At 33.8% G+C, this 23,516-nt stretch overlaps 1 protein-coding gene across 1 annotated transcript; it reads left to right on the top strand.

Moving 5' to 3' along the window:
* Window positions 1–4,889: 4,889 nt before the first annotated feature.
* Ccdc122 (coiled-coil domain containing 122) lies at window positions 4,890–22,833 on the top strand. The gene is made up of 5 exons (XM_013037827.1): window positions 4,890–4,972; window positions 5,449–5,564; window positions 8,162–8,560; window positions 9,269–9,385; window positions 22,491–22,833. Exons 1-5 carry the CDS (start codon window positions 4,927–4,929, stop codon window positions 22,638–22,640), a joined length of 828 nt encoding a protein of 275 aa, XP_012893281.1. The 5' UTR covers window positions 4,890–4,926; the 3' UTR covers window positions 22,641–22,833.
* Window positions 22,834–23,516: the final 683 nt, after the last annotated feature.

Genomic DNA, 23,516 nt, shown 5'->3' with positions numbered 1-23,516 from the left:
GTACATTAAGCATCCTTTAACTGTCCTCCAAGAGGCACATTGTTTATTTAAAAACCATTGAGCAGCTGCAATTTGGTAGGAATGCCCATATATGGAAAGGGTTATCTGACCTTCAAAAAGGAAAAGAAAAAGTCCTGTAGATCTGGCTGTGAGGTAAAGATCTTTCTGTCTTTATTGTTGTTACATATGTAAGTTTTGAAGAAGTTTCCTCTGAGAAAAATCTCAGGAGTCTGGGACTATAGAAGAGCTCTTGTAAATGGACACCTGTTTCTACTTGACCAAGGACCAAAAACACCATCTCAATATAGAACTACTCTTCAGTATCTCTGTCAACTGTTTTTTTTTTTTAAATTGTGTTTTCACTAGACTTTCACTTAGAAGTGAGTGATATCCTCTATCCTGAACTTGTTCTATGTTAAATGTTGATCTCCAGAGAAAGATTTTTTTAGTTACAAAGTAGATGCAAAACATTTGTTCCTGTTATAGACAACGGGGGAGAGTTCCGATTCTTTCATGCAAGAGAAGTGACAGTAAAAAACAAAAAAATTCAAAATGATGTTGGGGAAGTTGTGATAGTGTATTTGCATACCATTTCCTTTGCTATCTGCTCCTAGACTCATTTCCTAATGTCCTTACTTCATCTGATCCCACTCTGATGATTCTTCATCATCACATCTGAACTACAAGGTTTGAATAGTGAATCAGAATCAGGCCTAGGCATGTTTTACTTGGGTTCTTGTTTTACTTTTGATAGATGATTCAAATGCATAATTAGGTTTGAAAAATAAGTGCCGCAACGCTTTTCAAACACATACTGTTCTTTGAGTGGGACACACATTACATTCTTTACATTTGTTATAGATTCTAAATAGAATACCCTTTTTTTTTAAACAAAGCATTTTTTATTATAATTTTTAATTGTGAAAATACCATACAGAGGTATTACAATTACATGGGCAAGATAGCGAGTACATTTCTTTTTTTTAATTTTTATTTATTTTTTATTGTGAAAATACTGAACAGAGGGATTACAATTACATGGGAAAAATAATGAGTACATTTCTTATCAAGCATTATAGCCTCCTCCTTTGTTTCCCCTTCCCATCCCTTCCCACCCTCCCCCTACCTCCCCTAAAATATCCTTTTTAAATGACTGTTTAGCTGCTGAGTTTCAAGACTATTCAAACTCAAGCAACCTTTGTTAAAGTCCCATCCCCTTACCAAGCAAAGTAGTTTCTTTTAGCATTTTGTTCATATACAAGGCTCTCTCATAGGTAGTCTGGACCCATATCCAAGCAATAAATTTTAAAAGTTGATTAAATATTGAATTAAATACTTTTTAACATGAATGTTAGAGTATGCAGGACATAAGTATGCAAGACAAAAAGGGAAAACAAGTTAAACCAGAGAATTATGGAAAAGTTTAACATAATGTTTTAAATTCTGTTTTAGCCTAAAACAATGTTCACTTGGTATGTCCACTTGCCAATCTATTGAGAAAGTCTAGGGTCTATTCTTTGCATAGGATCTTCTGATGGGAGTTCTACATTATATATCTTGCCTACATCTGTCAGGTAAATCATCAGCTAAGATTTCCCTAGGCTTTATTTTCCTTTTGTTTAAAATTCCTGTTTTTATATTTATATACCTCTACTGAGTCCAAAATACTAAGTAGATTTTAAAAGTTAAGTCATTAAAGTAAGACAGTGAGTGCACCTGGCCTGATACTCAGGTTTTGGAACAAACACAAGATTGTACAATTCAATAGGTAGAACAAAATTATCAGATGTACCTCTTCATTTAAATTATTTGGCTATGTATTTTTCTTCCTCATAAGGACTTAGAACACTTTGAGGAACTGGCTGTGAAAGGGGAACACTAGGAAATCCTGACATATATAATTTTTTTTTCAGATAAATCTTGCGCTTTTTCCCAGGCTGACTTTAAATCAAGATCCTCCTGAATAGCTAAGATTACAGGTATGAACCATCATACCCAGCTTGTTTTTTTGATGGGCTCTTACTAGCTTCTTGCTAAGGCCGGCCTTGAACTTTGATTCTCCCATCGCCACCTCCCAGTGTGAGTATCTGTGTAAACACAGAGTGCACCATCATCACACTAGGCCTCCTTGGAAATCTTAAGAGAAAAGTAGAATTTTCAAAAACTCTGAACACACTAAGTTTACACTTACACTAAGATTACAGTAATGTCCTTATTGAAAAGGACATTGTAAAAGATTCAGATATTCTTGTTAAAAAGTTTTGTTAGGTTTTCTGAGGCTGCCTTAACAAATTACCACAAACTGGATGTTTAAACAATCTAAACAGTTCTCTTACACTTACAGAGACTGGACTTGGAGTTGGAAGTGTTGGCATGACCATATTTTTTGAAGATTTCCATCTTCTGGTGGATCTGCAGTGAGCCTTACCCTAAGGCAAGGCTTGGGTTACTCCACCTCCATCTTCACATGCTGTTTCTTATGTGTCTGAGTCTTGTTTCTCTTTACTTTTCTCATATGAAATTACCTGAAAATCAATGAAGAACAACCAAATGAGAATAAACATAGTCTATATATTCAGAGCTTGCAAGGGAATCTGCTACCACCACTTGGGTTTGGACAGAGTTAAAGGCAGGCAGAGAAATGGGTATGGCTTGAGTAGAAGTGATGGCATAAGAAACTACTGAAGGGGCTGGGAAGGTGGCTCAGTGGTAGAACGCTTGCCTTGCATGCCTGAGGCCCTGGGTTCGATTCCTCAGCACCACATAAGCAAAAAGAAAAAAGCCGGAAGTGGCGCTGTGGCTCAAGTAGTAGAGCACTAGCCTTGGGCTGAAGAGCTGAGGGACAGCGCCCAGACCCAGAGTTCAGGCCCCACGACCGGACCTCTCCCCCCAAAAATACTGAAGACTGGCTACCTGGAAATGAGGCATCCTATATAATTGGTTACAGGTACGGATAAGGAATCCTATGCAATTGAATTTTTTTATTTTTTTCTGGTTGATCCCAAGTTGGAAGTTAGGGAGAAATAGGGAAAATGTCCTAGTCACTAGTCAGGTGCTGGCCATTTCGAGCCACTTAATTTAATTTGGATTCTTAGATTGTTACTTGAAATTCTGGACTGGTTACTCTAAATAATGACTTGTTTTCCTGGGTTAGTTGCTTCTGGTTATGGGTTGAGAATTCTGTTTTTTTTTGTCCGTTGTGGGGCCTGAACTCTGGGTCTGTGTGCCATCCGTGAGCTCTTCAGCTTAAGGCTAGCATCTACCACTTGAGCCACAGCTCCACTTCCGTTTTTTTCTATTTATGTGGTGCTGAGGAATTGAACCCAGGGCTTCATTCATGCAAGGCAAGCACTGTACCACTGAGCCACATTCCCAGCCCTGAGAATTCTGTTTTTATAGTCTGGCCATTATTTGCATATTCACTATCACCTGCCATTGAATTGGGGGCCCATCTTAAATTCAGGGTGAGGGCTAGGAATGTGGCTTAGTGGTAAAGTGCTTGCCTAGCATGCATGAGGTCCTGGGTTCAATTCCTTGGTACCACATAAACAAGAAAATTGTAAAAAAAAAAAAAAGTAGGATAATCTCATCTTGAAGTCCTGAACCTAATTACCTCTGCAAAGATCCTTTTCCCAAATAGACTCATATTTATATAAAGGTCTTGGTGGTTATTACATGAACTGACCTTTTGAGGGTTATCATTCAGCCCACTACAAAGCTCTTCTTAGTTTGGAAGTTGGTCTTACTTTGTTTAGAGGTAAACAAAAAGAGTTTTTCCCTTACCTTCCTGTATGGGACAAGTGGGTGGTTGTGACCTGATTTCAATATAAGCCTCTAATTTCCCTCCCAGAGACAAGACATTTTTGAAATACTTGTCTGGTCATCTGGTTGCCCAGAATTACCAAAACATATCTGTTACATTCAGAAAAATTCCACCTTTAGTACAAAGCTAAAAACAACATGTATAATAGATGAATGTTGATGATACTAATTTCATTCTGTTTTCAATGTACTGAAATTTTAATCTTATTGCCTGGTCAGAGAAAGAAACAACCTTTAATTCCAGCTTATTCTAAGGCTCTTGCATGTAATCGATACATGATAACAATACATATGTGTAATGTATCACACACATAGAGATATAGATAGATTTTTAGAGGCAGTATCTCCTTGCACAGGTCAGATCTTTCTGCCTTAGTCTCCCATATTCTGGGATTATAGGTGTGTACTAACATGCCCAGCTCCCTAGAACAATTTTTTAATGATTTATTTCATTCTTTTGGATGTCTCTAATAATTTTTTAACTTCTCTTAAAATCCTGGTTAAGAGTTTTCAGTATTGCCTTTAGTCTTTTTGCATTGCTTCACGCAATTCTAATAATTTATCAGTAGGTGGCAGCAGATTATTTTTCCTCCATTCTATAGCCATCCAATAAAACTGAAACATCCAATTTTACAGTATTTTTCATGAATAATCATACAAGAGTTCTTCAATTTGGGATGCTTCAATTTGGGGTTGAAATAGAGATCAAGAAGTACCAGTTACTTTAAATTACATAAATCTCATTTCTTCATTCTTTAGTTTTCTTCATCAAATAATTGAGAAATACAAAATGTATATAATGGGTAGGAAAATTCAGATTCCCTTTTCCAAAAGCTGTCATGCCCTTAACTCAGATACCTCATGACTCATGTTAGAACAACTCTTAATCTTTCAGTAGAGAAAAATATCTACCCACCCATTCATCTCATCTGTTACTCTTAGATAAAGAATAGCCCAAAATATATGTAGCACTCACCCTGGACAGAATAACTGGACAGAAGTTTTTGTTTGCTACCTTATACATCAGTGGTTGGCTAAGTATTCATTGAATTTTTTCACAGGTTCTGCCATTATTTTAAGTTTTACCCTATCATAGAGTTGACAATGTCAGACAACAAAGAAAGGAAGAGTGAAGGTATTCCTAAAGAAGGTAATGGAGCAATGTTAAGAAACAAATAATTAAAAGATAAGCAACAGCAAAAGAGTAGTATGAGACGATGATTGTGCTAATATTGGCAGTAAATTAGAGGAAAATAGCTATACAGGAAGAAATATATGCATTTAGTGACTGGAAAATGAATACTAACCTGCAAATATAATTCTATAATGAAAACTAATCAATTATAATTGTTGTTCATATGGTATGGTAGCCCTGAAATTATATGTGTAAGTTACCTGGATTAAAAAAATTAGGACAGTAAAAATATGTTATTTCAGAAAGAAGGAAATATAGTAAACAACTTTTAACTGCTTATTATTATTTTTTAGTTTGTTTACAGAGTCAAAAAAGGAAGATAGCTCTTCTTAGTTTAGTTCATTAGAAAAAAGCACTGTTTTTCATGATTCATGTAAAAATACACCTTTTGTAAAATGCTTGCATTACTTTTTATCATGTACTTTGTCTAGCTATGAGTAAACAAGACACATCTTCATTAACTGAGGCTGTAGAGCAAGTTGCAAAACAACAGCAATCACAAATATCCGAAATAGAAAAAAACAAAAAAGTTCTGTTCCATTTGCAGGTAATTTATTTCATATTATCTTTCATATTATTCTTCACATGTCTCCTCAATGTTTCTTCAAATGTTATTAGTGATAGGGAAATTACTAAGAATATGTAATATTAGGATCAACTCGAAATTCATATTTATTTTCTCAATTATTCTATTCCTCTTCAGTGACATCTATATGAGCATTTCAGGTTTATGGAATATGCTATGTTCCCATACATTAAAAAGACTGAACAGTATTATTGCTGTCATGGGATAAGAGCATAGAATAACATTGAATCTTTTAAATCCATTTGTTTGAGAAATTTTGTTTTTCCAAAATGACACATTTAAAGAAGCTGAGAAAGCTATAGCTTGTGGATCATTATGTGAACAGTTCAAGTAGCCTGCTTCTGTGTTCATTCCTTCTCAATATATTCATGGTTCCTTTATGAGGAACATAGGAATTATTTTTGGTCTATGCATGCAACATAATTAAATATAACTATGTTCTGTGATTATGACTAGAGAAATAAAAATGAAAACTGTGTATTTACTTGTATTTAAAAAATATTGTTACATGTATCACAAAATGAAAATAGGTTATGAAATTGAACTGCCTTGTTTGAAAGGCCAGGTTTGTGAGTTTTAACTTTACAATTGAATTTGTGTCTCTCTATCCTCATTTGTAAAGTGGAAATAATAATAAGACTGATTGCTGAGCACTGGTGGCTTATGTCTATACTCCTAGCTGCTCAAGAGGCTGAGATCTGAGGATCACGGTTCAAAGCCAGCCTGGGCAGGAAAGTCCATGAGACTCTTATTTCCAGTTAACCACCTGAAAACTGAAAGTGGTGCTGTGACTCAAGTGGTAGAGTGCTTCCCTTGAGCTGAAGAGCTAAAAGACAGTGCCAAGGCCCAGACCGACTGAAAAAAACAAAAATAGGACTGACTTCCTCTAAGATTTTTATGAAGGTTTAATGAATTGGCTCCAGATTTTTACATTAGTTTGACATATGATGGTAATATTAATGTGGTAATATGAATTTCTTACAAATATTTGCATTATGTTAGAATATAATACAAGAATAATGTCTTATATTTCTGTGAAGAAATGTTCTATAAAATTTCTCAATCTTCAGAGTGTTTCACAGATATTATTTCATTTACATTGGGAGCCTACTCTTGATATAAGTATTTCGCTAAACATTGTCTTTAGCCTTGCATTGTATATTGCTTACTGGGGAGGGAGACAAAGAGTAAGCAAATAATTACATGTGTGATAGTAGTGTCAACAGTAGTATCATGAATGAACTCAGCACAGATTTATTACTGAAGGAGTGAGCACAAAAGGAATAGTCTTTCAAAGTTAGATTTTAAAGAACCTCTGGAATTTACCAGAAAGCCTAGGCTTCTGGGACAGGTTTATACATCAGGGATGAGGAGGATGATATTCCAGAGTAAATTTGCCACGTCCTGAATAGCACTAGCGCACTCACAGCGTTATAAGTCATTTGATGATGTGTAAGCACAGAGTATATTTTGAGAAACGGTGTAGGATATACACCATGATAAGAAACTCTTCTTTGTTTTAGAAGTGATGGGAAGGCTTTAATGGATTTTAAGCAATGAACTATTAAAATTTGTTGGAGAAAGAGAATTAAGATACATAAAGGCACTTGTTATAAGCTAATATCCACTCATGATAAAAAAAAAACCCTCCCAGAATATTAGGAATAGAATGGAACTTAATTCCCCCAAAAGAGAATCTATATAAATCCTGTAACCAACTCTGTACCTTATGTTTAAAGATTAAATGTTTCTCTCCTAAGATCATGAACAAAAGCAAGATGCCTGCTCTCATTTATATTCATATGGTAGTTCAACTGTTATTTCAAGCAGTATAATCATATAAGGAAAAGAAGTAAAATGAATACAGATGAGAAAGGAATAACTAAATTTGTTTTTATTGATTGATTGCATGACTATCTTTAAGAAATCCCAACGAATCCTTTTTTAAGTTATTAGGGACTAGTAGAATGAGTTTAAATAAATTATAGGTTAAATAACAATGTAAAATCTATTTAAAATTTTAAAGAAATTTAAAATTTTAAAGTGGTGTCATTTATATTAGTACCATAACTTTGTAGTACTTTGGAGAAGTTTTGACAAAAGATTTACAAGACCTTTAAGTTGAAAAATACAAAACATTGATCAGAAAAATTAAAGAAGATCTAATCAACAGGAGAGCTATACCATTTTTATGAGTCAGAAAATTTGGTATTGTTTAAATGTTAGTTCTCTTGTCTTTATATGTAGATTAAAAGCAATTGCAACAAAAATCCCAGGAGACTTTTTGTTATAATTGTCATTCTGATTGTAAAAGCCATAGGAAAATAAAAAGATTTAGAATAGGTAAGCATTAAAAATTAAGAAATAGGATAACTCTAGAACTTTTATGAGATTATAAAATAATTGTATTACACTATTGCATGTATACTTCTATGCATTTTTTTCTATATCTGATAACTATGTTAAGTGATTTTCCTATATGCATTATATTTAAAACAATGACTTTACTCTCAGGCTGAATAATTCACTAGTAATAATAATATTGAAATATATTGCAGAATGAACTTCATGAACTTGAAAAACAAATAGCAGCTGTCTCTCAGGAAACAAAAGAAACAGAGAGGCAAATTTATCAGCAAGATGATACAATGGAGAATTCCAAACTTAAGTGTGAATGTCTTGAAACTGAAATCAAGTCAATACATAAAGAAAATATAAAGCTTAAGTTTGATATAGAAACAGCTAAAGAAGATTATGAGAAACACGTGATAAAATATAATGAATATTATGCAAAAATTAATGGACATAAAGATAGCTTGGGGGAGATAGAAAGCAAATGGTCATTTGTGACTGACCTTAATGAAAAACGAGCTCTTGTTAAACAGCTAAAGATAAAGAAAGATGAATTAATGCAAGATCTCCAAAATCCAGGAGGGAGCCAAATAACACAAGTACAGGTTTGCATTATTAATTACCAAACTTTCTCTGTTACTTTTCTTTATAAGTACATAAATACTTCTAAGTATAAACAGTAAATTGATAATGAAGTCAATAACATTTCCGTTGCTGTTCTACTACATTCAGGAATTATTTTCACAAGTTTTAAAAAATGAGTTAACTACAGAAGTTATGTAATAAGTAGGTAAAATGTGCAAATGAATATTTATAGATCCTTTGTTGATTTATATAACATATGATCAAACAAAATCATAGTGAACACTCCATTTGTTGGAGAAAGTGTAATTCCCCCCAAGTGATGTCTCTAACTTCTATGATAATGGATCCAAACCAATTAAAATCCATGTAGTATACTCAATGTTACTATACTAACAATCTGAATTAATAACTATACCTTAAAATCTTTATATTTTTCTCTCTATTCTTTGAAGATCATAAATATACTTAAAATATCTCCATTTGTTGCTCAACAGTTAAAAAAATCCTTAGCCCTCTTATGTGGCAGTTACCACCATAACTACACTTTGGGTCTTATCTTCATTTGGTTTCAGTTTTATATTTTCCAAGCTAAGGATGAGTTTTTGCTAATCTTACCAAGAATAAACGTTGATTTGGCTAGTTTTCTTGAATTAGCAACATTAAAAGTCTTGAATTTATATTACCGTTCCTTTTATGACTGGAATTTTTAAAATTTTATAAACATACAGGAAGATATTTCAAAGCTAAAGAATGAAATTATAGCTGTAAAAGAAACTATCATTGAAAAAACATGTTTTCTTCTTGAAGAAAAAAAGACACATGAAAAATTAAGAAAAGACATAGAGGTAAGTCTTCATTATCCGAGTTGCACTGTTTTATAAGACTATTTCTTAGACGTATGCTAAATTCATGGTTCCATAGTTTATAACCAGTTCTCAAAACAACTAGAGAACATGAAAAAACTATAGAATTCAGTAAATGCAAAGTATTAATAGAGATAACCCTGCCATTTAAAGATGTTCACATATGCCAATGTTATTCAAGCATAGCAAGTACTTACTCATGTTTAAATTTGGTGTATTCCAGGCATAAAATCTGCCTGGATTAGTAGCACTTAAGTCACTGGGGCAGAGAATCAAAAAGTGGGCTAATATAGGCTATACAGTGAAATCCTATCTCAAAAACAAAACAACGTAAAACTAATTAATGTCTAGGAAACAGAGGCTTGATAATGAAAACAATTCCTGGACATTGGAAACTTCTCAAAGTAGAATACAAGGCAAGAGAAAATATTATTTTAAGTATTATTATACCACGATTTCATAGTACAATTATAAAGTGTTAAGTAAAAGCAAACTGATATGCAAAACCAAAAGTAAGACTAAAAATGTTAAAGTATTGTGGTATCATTCTAGACTTCAATGCCATTATTGTTTAACTGAATAGAGAACAAATACGGAAAAGAAAATGATATTAGTTGCAAATAAAATTAAGTTTTTCTTTCAGTTACCAATCTGAAAATAAAAATGTGCAGGTTAATTTTCTTGTGACTAATTTGACACAATAGAAAAGCCTATGAGGATTTGAAAATTAAAACTTTTGTATTTATGTATTTTCTGTAAGAAACACCATGATCTTTTATCTTACAGTGTACTAGGAATTTAAGACAAGTTATGTCTTTTATCTGTTTTATACATCAAAATTTCTTAAAATATTGTGAACAGTAAGATAGTATATAATTAATATAAAATACAAATTATTTATGAAAAATCTAGCAATAATTTGTGTAAACATAAATGCACAAATAGTATAAACAAAGTAGTTTAAACTATATAAAAATAAAATAGTGAGAATAAAATTGGATTTCTACCTCATAAGGTTATGTGGTCTTTTGGTCATGTGGTCTTCACCATGCATGATGGGGCCAGCTGTTTGGTAAAATTAACTTCTCTTCCTCCCTGAAAAAAAATAATATAGGAAAAAAACTTAACAAAAATTTTAGAGAAAACTTTCTTTTAAAAGAGAAGCCCAGATGTTGAAGTGATGGCACAGATCCAGATGTGTTGTATACATTGGCTGCTTTGATAAATGGCAAAAAGTCAAATACATAAACTAAAATGAAGATAGGAGAAGGAATAGAAGGGGTGTGTGAGTGTTGAAAAGGGTGATGGAGATGTACTTGTATGCATCATCTGCTTTGGTGAATGACAACGCCTTTGTACAACTACTTAAAGATAATAAAAATATTCAAAAAAAAAGTAAAAGAGAAGCCCACACTATTTCTGTGATTAAATTTTTATTTTTGAGTATGTCGTAAGTTTTCAGATTATGAAAGGACAGAATAACAATAGAGAAGACAAATTCAGCTTTGGAGAAGTATTGATAACATATATAAATGATAAGAAATAGGCCAGAAAATGTCAAACATTGGCAAATCAAATGAAAAGACATTCTTTGAAACGAATATACGAAATACAATGGAAAATATGAATAGCCTTTTAATGACAAAAAATTGACTATTAAAATTACAGTGATGGTTCACTGTGGTTTTAGCTATTCAATTTCAGTATTATAGTTGGTAAGATATATAGTAGAAAGCCTGAATTTTAAGGTGTTATTTGTATGTATAAATTGACAAAAGCATTTTAGAAGGAAATTTATTACCTAGTAATTTTCTTATCTTACCATGTTTTATGAAAATATAATTGTCATAAAGGAAATATACAGCTTGTAAATATTTGTATTGGTTAATTTTGATATATGAATACACATGTATAGTGTATATGTGTATGTATATATTTACATAACAAATCTGTATGAAAGGGACATAGATATTACTACTACTTCAAGATATAGAATTTATCCATAATGACCAGAAAATTCTCAACAGTAATTTCATCAACTGATCTTTTTTTTCAAAACAGTTTTATTGAGAAATAGCTTACATACCATACACTTCACTGTTTAGAGCATATAACTCAGTGGCTTTTATTATATTCACAGAAATGTGAAACTTTTGTGAAAGTTAATTTTAGAATTTTTCTTTACCTAAAGAAGAAATCCCAAAGCTGGGCGCTGGTGGCTCATGCCTGTAATCCTAGCTATTCAGGAGGCTGAAATCTGAGGATCACAGTTCAAAGCCAGCCTGGTCAGGAAAGGCCGTGAAACTCTATCTTCAATAAACCGGAAATAGTGCTGTGGCTCAAGTGGTAGAGCGCTTGCCTTGAGCTGAAGAGTGCAAGGACAACGCCCAAGCCCCAGAGTTCAAGCCCCATGACCGACAAAAAACAATCTTTTAGATAACATACTGCCCCAACCTGATACTCTAAGATTCCTTCTTTTATCATTTCTTTTCTCTTTAGAAAATTTCTAAATTCTTTCTGCAGAAGTCTTCTGAGAATATCTTGACTTTCTCTTTATTCCTGAAGAATGTTTCTTGCTGGGAATAGTTTTCTAACTTGACAGTTCTTTCTACAGTTGAAAAATATCATGCCACTTCCTTCTGGTCTCCATGATTTCTGATGAGAAATCATTTGTCATTTAAACTTGTTTTTCCCGCCTTGATACTAATGCTTTTTTCTTGCTGCCTTCAGGATTTTAGTTTTCCCAGATTTTACTATGGCATGTTTGAGCATGAATTTGTTTAGGCTTATCCTATTTGAGATTCTTTGGCCTTTTTTCCCCCAAAGGTTTATGTCTTGCAAATTTGAGAGTTGCTCTTATTTATTTGAATACTTTTCACTTTTTCTTTCTTCTCTCTGTGTATGACTCTAATATGAATGTTAGATCTTCGTTGTAGTACTATGAGTCCCTGAAGCTCTGTTCATTAAATGAGCATTGTGTTGCCCAAAGTGAGTACTCTTCTAGTAATCTTCTAGTGAGTACTCTTCCCCCCACCTTCTCCCTAGCTACTGCTAAAATCCATTGACTTACTCATTTTAGTTATTCTTTCAGTTCAAGTTTCATTTTAGTTTTCCTTTATTTAGTTTTCCTTTATCCCTCCTGCTTTGTCCCTTCCCCACAAGATTTCTATTTTATCCAGGCATGTTTGCACCTGCTTGTTGCAGCATATTATGATAACTAAAGTGCTAATCAGAAAATTACAATTTCTTTGGTATACTGATATGAATGGCATGTTTCATTCAGTTTGAGATTTTCTTGGTTTGTAGTATGATAACTGATTTTCTATTGAAATCAGACATGATACTTTAAGATTCTGGATATTCATTACTTCTGGGGGTAGCTAAAGTCCAGATTGTCTCCATTGACACCCATAGAAAGGGGAAGGGCTTCTTGTTGCTAATGGTCAGGACTTGGAGTTTGGTTGTCCTCTAGACCTCTACTGATACCACCCTGGTTCAGAGGGAGAGAGGGTATGCCTTACTGTTTGGCGAACAACACAACCTCTACTGACACTATGGACATGGTCTTGTTACCAGGGAATAGTAAAAATACTGAGTAGTTCTTCTCTGACATTACCTCAGCAAGGAGGGGAATTATTACCACTTGATAAATGTAGAAGTCCAGGACCATCAAGTGGTCTTCACCAATATCAGGTGATATAATTTATTATTGTTCAAAGGAGATTAAAAGTCCTGACCCTCCCCCAATTTACATTCCCAAAAGGCAACATTGTTTATATTTCCAATAGGTTCTACCTGTTTCTTAAACTTCATATATATGGTAATATACATGATATATATTTTACCAAAAACCTCCTGAACCCAAGTTAGCTCTCCGAGACTACTCTTAGCAGGTGGACTGAGGTAGTTTAATATAGCTAGAAATGAAGGAGTAGACTTTTTTCAATGAGCCTTTACCAGTGTAGGTGGTGGAAAGTCCACACTTTGGTTCTGTGGGGTTTGACTTGAGCAGAGAAATAATTGCGTTAAGCAATTGCCTTTGGTTCTGTGGGGTTTGACTCCAGCAGAGAAATAATTGCCTTAAACAATTGCTTTACAACAACTCAATAAATAGGTGAAAGACTAAAGAGAGACTTATCAGAAGAAGTAAATATGTCCAATAGGCAGATGAAGAAATGTTCACTATCTCTAGCCATAGAAGAATGCAAATCAAAACAACATTGAGATTCTACTTTACCTCAGTTAGAATGGCTATTATCAAGAAAACTAACAATAACAAATGCTGGCAGGGATGTGGCAAGGGAAAGTCTACTATACTACACTGTTGGTAGGAATGTAAATTTGTTCAACCACTCTAGAAAGCAGTATGGAGATTTCTCAAAAGACTAAACATAGAGCTTCCCTATGACCTAGCAATTCTACTCCTGGGCATTTATCCAATAGAACACAAACAAGGCCACACTAAGGCTGTCATACAACCATGTTTATTGCAGCATTGTTTATCATAGCCAAGATATGGAATAAATCTAGATGCCCCTCAGTTGATGAGTGGACCAAGAAAATGTAGTATATATACACAATGGAATTCTACTCATCCATCAGAAGGAATAGTATTGTATCATTCATAAGAAAATGGAAAGACTTGGAAAAAATTATATTAAGTGAATTAAGCCAGACCCAGGGAAACTATGTTACATAGTTCCCTTCATTTGTGGTAACTAAAATGTGCCTATAAATCTACCAGTAAAAGCATACTGGATGGTAAAAGAAAAAAAATACACTGGGACATGCTAAATTATAATGACCTCTAGGCATTCACACAGTGAGACCAAAAGAGGATATTCTTAGGAGAGGATCACATAGCGCAATAACTATGTGCATCTGCCCATATAAAATAATATTTAACAAGATGAACTCCAGGAAATAGAAACAAGTATTTTATTTCTTCTTTGTAGCTGCTTTTGTTTTTGTTTTCTTTTGTCTTGTTAGTTCATTTTTCTGTCTTTGGGAAAGTAAGGAGAGTCACAGAAATGGTGGGACAAAGGGTGAACAAATGCAGTAGTGATATTCACTAGACACCTTGTTGAAAATGAATTATTCAACTCAAGGGTGGAGACAGGAGGAGAAAACTGGAAGAAAGTGAGGCAAGGGGTTACATTGTTCAAAGAGAAATGTACTTTTTGTCTGACTTATGAAAGCATAACCCCTCTGTGCACCTTTACAATAATGATAAATACATTTTTTAAAAGCTGCGTTGTATTCACAAATTGACACTTTGAATTGAAGCCCCTTTGTACAGCTATTTGAAGATAATTTAAAAGGAAAAAGGAAGCTGGAGGTGGCGCTGTGGCTCAAGTGGTAGGGCTAGCCTTGAGCTGAAGAGCTGAGGGACTGAGCCCAGGCCCAGAGTTCAGGCCCCACAACTGACAAAAATAAATAAATAAATAAATTTTAAAAAATAAAAGGAAAAGGAAAGCATCATAGGATAAGAATCTTCACATTTAAGTTGTCCTACTAGTTGAAAATAAACATATACATTTAAAAATTACTTGTTTCTAGGCTATCATTTTCCGTCATTCTTCTGACTAGAAAGTAGATTTTTCATGTGACTTTTTTTTTTCTGCATTTGTTGGCATTTTGAGGTTGCTGCCTTCTCTAGAATCTTCTTTAAGATTTGTGGAAGAAAAAGAAAATGCGTCTGATTCTTTGGATCCTGAACTGCCAGGCCAATTTGCTTTCTTCTCTCCAACTTTTCAAAGTGTTTGTGTTTGTTTTATATTTGAAGTCTAGAGATTCTTACTTATGCTTAACAGGATGAATAGGTATATAAAGTACATCTCCATTTTGCCAGCAACAGTACAATAAACTGATATTTTAAAAGGTAAAACATGATGTAAGTAGCCACTAATAGTAGATTTTGAAGTAAAATCCAATTTTTAGAAATGATTTTATCATAAAACATTTTGCTCTGAAATTTAATGACTTTTGAAGTTTTCATAATAGGTAAAAAGTCTTTTGGTAAGAATCGTTTGTGCTTTCTTTTTTAATTTAAATTTTATCGTAAAGGTGATGTACAGAGGGGTTACAGTTATGTAAGTAAGGTAATGAGTACCTTTCTTTCGTTTGTGCTTTCTAATATTAGCTCTGTTACTTCCAGTATATTTTAAAGCAGTCCTCAATTTCATTAGAATATTAATAAAAAAGAAAAGATTCTCCATAATAGATTATTGAAATAAAGGACAAATATAGTCCTATCGTTATCCTGACATTTTTTCCCAATAATTGTACTTGCTGCATGATGTGCTGCATGATCATTGATAGGAGTAACCTCATTCTCATAATAACCAATTATTAAATGACGATGAATTCAAGTACTAGAAGACTTTTATTACTTATTCTTCCTTCTGAGGCTTTTTTTCTGTCCCTTCTGACTGTTTGGCTAAGTACTGGGAGTAGTTCAAGGGTCATCTTTTGTCTTGTATTTTTTGTGCATTTAATATTTAATTTTTATATTTTACATTCAGGAAAAAATTGAAAATGACTTGAATTTTATTTTTTGTCAAATACGTATTTTTAGTACTTCTAGGACATTTCTAAATGAAAAAAGGTATTTCCAAATACTTATGTCCATATGTCTTTCCATTTCTATTGTCTGTCTTTATATATTTTAGAAGAAGGAAACTAAAGAGAGTGGAAAAGTAACAAGAAGTTATGAGTCACTAAAAAAAAATTGGTGAAGCACAAATAGCAAGCATACAAATGCAAATCTTCACATATAAAGCATTCACCAACAATCAGTGACTTTTAGTTCAAAGTTAAAAAAAATGTTATTTGCCAAATACAAGAGGAGACTGGAGGAGTAAAGATGTTTTCAGCAAATGATGAGTGCTGCAAGTAATATTTTGTGATAACAGACATTGTATAAAGCATTGATGGCTTACTCTTGCCTAAATTTTATACAATCTGAGTTTAAAATTTAAAAGGGTAGGAAAAATAGTGTACTTTCAGAGATATTAGAGTCTAGAAGAAAGCAGGTTTAATCTTGGTTCAAAACAATGTGCAGCCACACACTTAACAAATACATTCACATATTGATGCCAGCAGCAGAAATAATTAAATAGCTCAACCCAATCCTATGAGAAAAACCCACAGAAGCAAAGGTATAAAAGGTAAGCCAAAGGCAAGATAAGAATAATTTGGGTAGAATTATTTAATAGATAACACAGTAACAAATTATTCTGCTTTATAAAGTATAAAAGAACAAATGTTCAATATGATTATGCCTGGTATTTTATTTGCAAAACCTGCCTCATTATATTCATTTATTCAGTAACTCAACATATTTGTTGAATTCCTAAGGTCTGCCAATTATTCTTTTACGTTCTGATGATAAAGTGGTGATAAAATAAATGAGTAAAATCCCTCTTCTTTGAAATTTGCATTTTAGTTATAAATATAAACAAGATATACACATACAGTATGCTAGCCAACAATAGGGTTAAGAACCAAAAAAATGTGAGAAAATGGAAATGTAAGGTATGTGGTGAGAAGAGAGAAGGGTGAAATATTAGATCTTGGAGCCAATAAATTTTCACTGAGTAGCTGTCTTTTGGGAAAATACATAAAGGAGCTAGTCATATGTGTATGTATGTACGTATGTACATATATGCATATGCACATATGTGTATACATATGTATGAAAAGACGTGTGTCTGTATCTACGTACATACACACAGATGAGAAACTTTTTCAGGTGAAATGGAAATCAAGTACAAAGGATCTTAAAATAGAAACATGTCTAGATTCAGAAAATAGAGGCACGGTATATTGAAAAGAAGTAATAAGAAGAAAAGTAAGCCAGGTATCTGTGGCTCACACCTGTAATCCTCACTATTCAGGAGGTTGAGATCTGTGGTTTGCAGTTCAAAGCTAGCCCCAGCAGGAAAATCCATGAACGTCCATGGCCCGGTGACTCAAGTGGTAAAGTGCTAGCTTTGAGCTACAGTGCTCAGGGATAGCGCCCAGGCCCAGAGTTAAAGCCCCATGACCAACCAAAAAAAAATAAAAATAAAAAAGAAGAAGAAAAATAGTAGAGAGATGAGATCAGAGTTTTTTGTTGTTGTTGTTGTTGTGAAAATACTGAACAAAGGGATTACAATTACATGGGCAAGATAATGAGTACATTCCTTATCAAGCATTGTAGCCTCTTCCTTTGTTTCCCCTTCCCATCCCTTCCCATCCTTCCCCTGCTCCCCCACCCAATCCTCCTCCCCCCACCCCACACCAAAGTTGTAAAGTTCGTTTTCAACCTAACGACTTGTACATCTCATTGTTGCAATGGGTCCACCTGTATTCCTATTTAAACGATTTGAGATCAGAGTTTTAATACATAGAGCCATGTTCCCTTTTATAGTGTGTTTTGTGGATTCCACAGCTAGTTTATATATTTTTATCCTTGCCTAGGTAATAATACTAAGAAGAGAACTGTATTTTCCTAGATCCCCCCAAAATCTTTTATTTTCTATAAAACTACTACATTCTTAATTAATGGTGTTCAAGTTTTATTATTAAGATACCTATCAAAGTCAGAATGCTCTCAGCAGAGGCTAATCAAATGAATGGGCTTTAAGAAATCTCTTATGGTAGCTTTTGCCTCCATGAAGTTACCTCTAGGTCGAAACTGTCTTGTGAATTTAGAAACTGTCTTGTGAAGTAATGTAGTGTTCTGGAGTCAGATAGCCATGGTGATTTTGCAACTAACTAATATAAAAAACTGGAAGCCAGTTTCATAATCTAGAAAGAATAAATAAAACTTCAAGAAAACCAGATAACTAATCAGTCATGTGCTGCCTTTCCCTTAGGAAAACAATTGGGAGCCACATTATCACAAAGTTGGTGCATGAATATGAAAATCAAGTCAGTCTTCTTGAGTTTGAGTGGTTTTAATTTCTGACTCTGTATGCTCAAGGAGACACCTCCACAATAAACTTGTCAGATAGACAGTATTTGGTTGAGAACTCTCAACACATGCCTTCCGTTACATACTCATTTTTATACTACACCCTTCAGGAAGCATTCCTGATGATACATTCTTTCTTAACATACACTAACACTAGTTGTGATGTCTAGCTGTCACCAGTAATCTGGAGTTCTAGTGATGGTATTTGGTACACAGCTACCTTCACCTGTCATATATATTAGTTTCATAACTACGGAAGTATAATTTTATAATAAACATGAATACAAGCATACTCTGTGACTATATTCCTATGAATATATTTTATTAATCATTGCATAGCCATATATAAGTGAACATATATTTTTTAATTTTTTTATTATTATAAAGGTGATGGACAAACAGGTTACAGTTACATTCAATAATGAGCACATTTCTTTTTGACAATGACACCCCCTCCCTCACTCCCAGGTTTTTAAATTTTTTTTATTGTGATTAAATGATTACATAAATTTCACAAATTTCACAGCATTGTGAGATAGTGTTACTAGAAGTCACAAACACATTCTAATCTTCATGAGGCAAATTGTCATTAGCATGTTCTGTAAAGTTTGTTAATTCTATGAGCTTTGACAATACAACTATTTCTTTCACATCAGATTGTATGTACATTGCTTTCCTTTTGCTTAGGGTAAGCTCTTCCCTCTTTCCTTCTCATTCCCTCCCTTCCATCACTGCCCTTCAGTTGCTTAGTTCATTTTCATCAATGTCCAGTGCAGCTGATGGGCCCTTCTGTTGTATATTTTCCCATTTCCATCTGATTCTGTGTCATCCTCCTAGCCTCCCTCAGATGTGCGCATATATATTTACACATATATATGTATGTATACCATATATGTGATCAACAACATGGGGTCATTTAGTAATGATGCGAAAAGATGAGCAGAGGTCCTTTGTTTCTAGAGTCCCATTTACTTTGTTGTATCTCCTTAAAAATTTTTTTTAATTTTTATTTATTTTTTATTGTGAAAATACTGTACAGAGGGATTACAATTAGATGGGAAGATAATGAGTACATTTCTTATCAAGCATTGTAGCCTCCTCCTTTGTTTCCCCTTCTTATCCCTTCCCAGCCTCCCCCCGGCCCCCCCCCCCGCCCCTCTCCTTACATTTTGTATTTAACATCCACATATCAGGGAGACCATGTGCTGTTTGTCTCTTTCCTCTTGGCTTACCTCACTCAAGGTGATTTTTTCTAGTTCCATCCATTTCCCTGTGAATGCCATTATTCTGTCCTTTCTAATGGCTGCATAATATTCCATTGTACATAGGTACCACAATTTTTAGATCCATTCATTTGCAGTGGGGCATCTGTTTTGTTTCCATATTTTGGCTATTGTGAACAGTGCTGCAATGAACACGGAGTTGCATGTGTCCTCATATCCTGATTCCTGTTGCATAAGGGTAGATGCCTAAGGGTGGTATGGCTGGGTGACAGGGGAGTCTATATTTAGCTTTCTGAGGTACCTCCAGACTGCTTTCTGAAGTGGTTGTATTAGTGTACATTCATACCAGCAGCCTCACTCCCCATTTTTCCCTCCTGTCCCGCCCACAAGTTGTATGGCTCATTTTCAACAGTGTCTAGTAGGTACAGCTGCTGCATTGTTTCACCCTCATGGTGTTTTTAAGTGCTCTGTTTCAGTTATTCATGCTGCATGTGCAGAGCTGGATTGCTACATGATTTCTTTATGTTTTTAAAATATGTACTATGAGCTGGGCATGACAGCTCATACCTGTAAGCCTAGCTTCTCAGGAGGCTGAATTCTGAGAATAATGGTTTGAAGCCAGGTCTATCAGAAAAGTCTGTGAGACTCTTTATTTCCAATTAACTACCAAAAAACCTGGAAAAAGAGCTGTGGCTCAAGTAGTAAAGCACTAGCTTTTAGCACAGAAAGTTTAAGCTCCAGGATTGTCACAACATGAAAGAAATACCTTATGAAGAAGTCCATAGTCTTTTTCACAGTGCCAAAGGATCCATGGCACTGTCAAGGTTATGAGCCACTGAGCTGAGTGACGGAAGACCTGAAAAAGAGAAGAAAGGAGTCTGGAAAAGATTCACTATACAAAGCTGATCTCTGTCCTGGTAGGAAGGAAATTGAAGGATAGAGAGAAGCAAAATTGGTTGGTGGTAATCTTCAGACTACAGAAACCATGAATCTGTGCTCCTTTCTACCCTTCTGAGCCTGTAAACATGTTTGGTAATTTAGTTATTTTATACATTTGTTGAGTTGTTGTTTTATAACCTGATCTTTTTTGAATTGACTTAATCTACCTTATTAATCTACTCCTAAAGATATAACAAATCAGTAAATTTCCCAGCCCTACTACCTATGAATGTCCTAATGCATTTAAGATGATATTTTACTATGATTACATTCCATTTGTATCTTTAAGTGACCATGAAAAACAGGGACAATAACAAGCATTTTTGAAGGTGTGAAGAAGTGTGGTACTTCCCACTCTGGTGGGAATGTAGACTGGTACATTCATTTTGGAAAACATTCATTTTAAAAACAGCAGTTTTTCAAATGATTAAACATGGAGTTAACATATGTCTTAGCCAGTCCTTTCCTAAGTACATGCCCAAGAAAAGGGAATAACATATGTCCACACAAGCACACATGAAAATGTTCATAGAATCATAATTTTAGAGTAACTCAAAAGGGGAAACAACTTAAATGTCCTTTGATGGATGAACTAGATAAATAAAATGTGATTTATCCTACAACGGCTATTATTTGACAGTAAAAATACTGATACATGCTAGATGAAACTTGTACACAAAAGACAACATAGGCACACGTATATAAAGAGAAAGTAGATTAACGGTTGCCAAGGAGAAATGTGGAAGTAGGGGAATAGTAATTGCTAATGGGTACCAGTTTCCTGTGAGTGATAATGAGACTATTCTAACACAAATTTGAATATACTAAAAGTCATCGAGAGGAAAGGGTAGATTGTCTTAAGTGAATTACATGTTAATAAAGTTGAGTTAAAAACAAAGATGGGTATTCTTTATGTAGTTCAAGCTAGCATCTGGAATTTTGATATTTTCACTTTCTGTGGCTAGAACCCAAAACTTGTCAATTTCTACTGTTCTTAATTGTTTGTTAGGTTATCATTGACTAGCTCAGCATAAACACTGATTTACTTTATTGTAGAGAAATAGACTATATTAGCTCTTAGATCTTTAAGACCTATGTTTGGGTCTATGTTTCAATAAGGCCCCAAATACAAGAAATGGAACCATTTCTCTTCACTAGTAGTAAAAGAAAAAAAAACTTTAAATTAAATTCAACACAGCGTAATTGAGCAGAGAATGATTTATGAATTAGGAAACTATTAGAATCAGCAGAGGTTCTGTAATAGGGACAGGCAACATTTCAGCAGAGTAAATGAAAGTGAAGTTCAGAAGCAGCCTGCTTGGTTACAGCTCAGCATTTTCTTATATGAGCATGGTTGGATTTTCTGGCAGCCTGTGATTGAAGTCTGGTTACTGTAATTAGCTGAGACTCAGGTTTGTTGTTTTTCTTTTTTCTCTTACAAAACGTATACTACTAAACTAGGTTCTTAGTTTACACACTAATTTAGATAGCAGCTTATTAAATAGAGACTCAAAATAAGGGGGCAGCTCTAGGACAAATTTACAGTAAGACAGCATTAACAAATAGAAGTTATTCTTTTTCACAGAAGTTTTCATTTTTTTTCACAGCTTTGACAAATAGGATTTATTTCTTCATGGATGCTTCATTTGTGTTTCAAAGTTCAAAACACCATCACTTGCTAGCTAGGCAGCTTTGGTCAAATCATTCTTTGATCTTCAATCCCTTCACAAAAAAAGAGGATAATAATACATCATTAGAACTTAATTATACGTAGAAAACCTTTAGCACATCTAACATGTAACAAGTGTTGAGTATATACAATTACTGTTTATATTATTTGTAATAAATAATTTGTAATAAATAATTTCTAGTAAGTACTTTCCTCTTCAAGTAGTCACAATATCCTTTATAGCTAGTTACTATTTACTTTCATGAGCCCTATTAATATGTACCATTCTTTTAATAGGTACAACATAAAAGATATGATGCAATTCTTAAGCGTTTGCATTGTCAGGTGAACAGGCTTCAATCAAATAGAAGACAATGGCAATGGAACATTGAGCAATTGGAAAAAACTGCAGCTGAATTAAGAAAATGCATTGGAATGAAAGAGTAACTGCCATAGGACAATGTGGACCAACCAAAATTATGAAACTTTGGTGTTTTTTCTCCTTTCTTTTGGCAGTATTAGATTGAACTCCAGATGTTATGCTTGCGAGGCAAGAGCTCTACCACTTGAACCAACCCTCCATTCCCTTTGTATTTCTAAGAACTACTCCCCATGTCAGAGGCCTGTTTTAATAGATTTCTGTTTTTCTTAATCAGTTATCTGTTGATTGAAGTGCTAATCTTACCCTAAACTAGATAACAATAGGTAGACAGTGGCAGTGTGTCAGGAGAACAGTAGAGGATTCTATATGAATATTTGAGGTGTGTGAGTTATATTCATGAATGTTGTATTTACCATGTAAAAATTTAGAAGGAAAGTGACAATTGAATTTTCAATGATTTGAATTGCTGATATATTAAAAATGGTTGTCTTTCAAACTTTTATTAAATCTTGCTTTTTTTTACAACTGCTTTCATAGTAGCCCATAAATACTAATATTCATGGTAATATTATATATTTAATGCTTCACATATTTCACTCAGTTTTCTCCTTTATCTAGAAAGCAGACATCATTTTTCTTTGTTATTAAATAACAAATGTAATGCATAAAATTGTTGTTCTCTTTTCTGTCTATAAATTCTTTATTCCTATTCTACTACTGAAGTTATCATGTAAAGCAAACATACAATCAAACTCTTAAAAGAAGTGTTAACTAGCATAGACTAACAAACATTTTTATCTTATGAAAGGCAAATGTTATATCCCTGGCAATAAATCACATGCTAAGTTGTCTTTTTTTAAGATAAAAGACTACATAGAGTCAGATATTTAGAAGCAAAACAAACATTAAGTATTAAATACAGTTTTTAAATATGCATTTGT

The sequence above is a fragment of the Dipodomys ordii genome, unplaced genomic scaffold, assembly GCF_000151885.1.
Source record: "Dipodomys ordii isolate 6190 unplaced genomic scaffold, Dord_2.0 Scaffold1, whole genome shotgun sequence".
NCBI lineage: Eukaryota > Metazoa > Chordata > Mammalia > Rodentia > Heteromyidae > Dipodomys > Dipodomys ordii.
The sequence above is the reverse complement of the archived record's forward strand: the minus strand, read 5'-3'. Positions and strand labels throughout refer to the sequence as shown.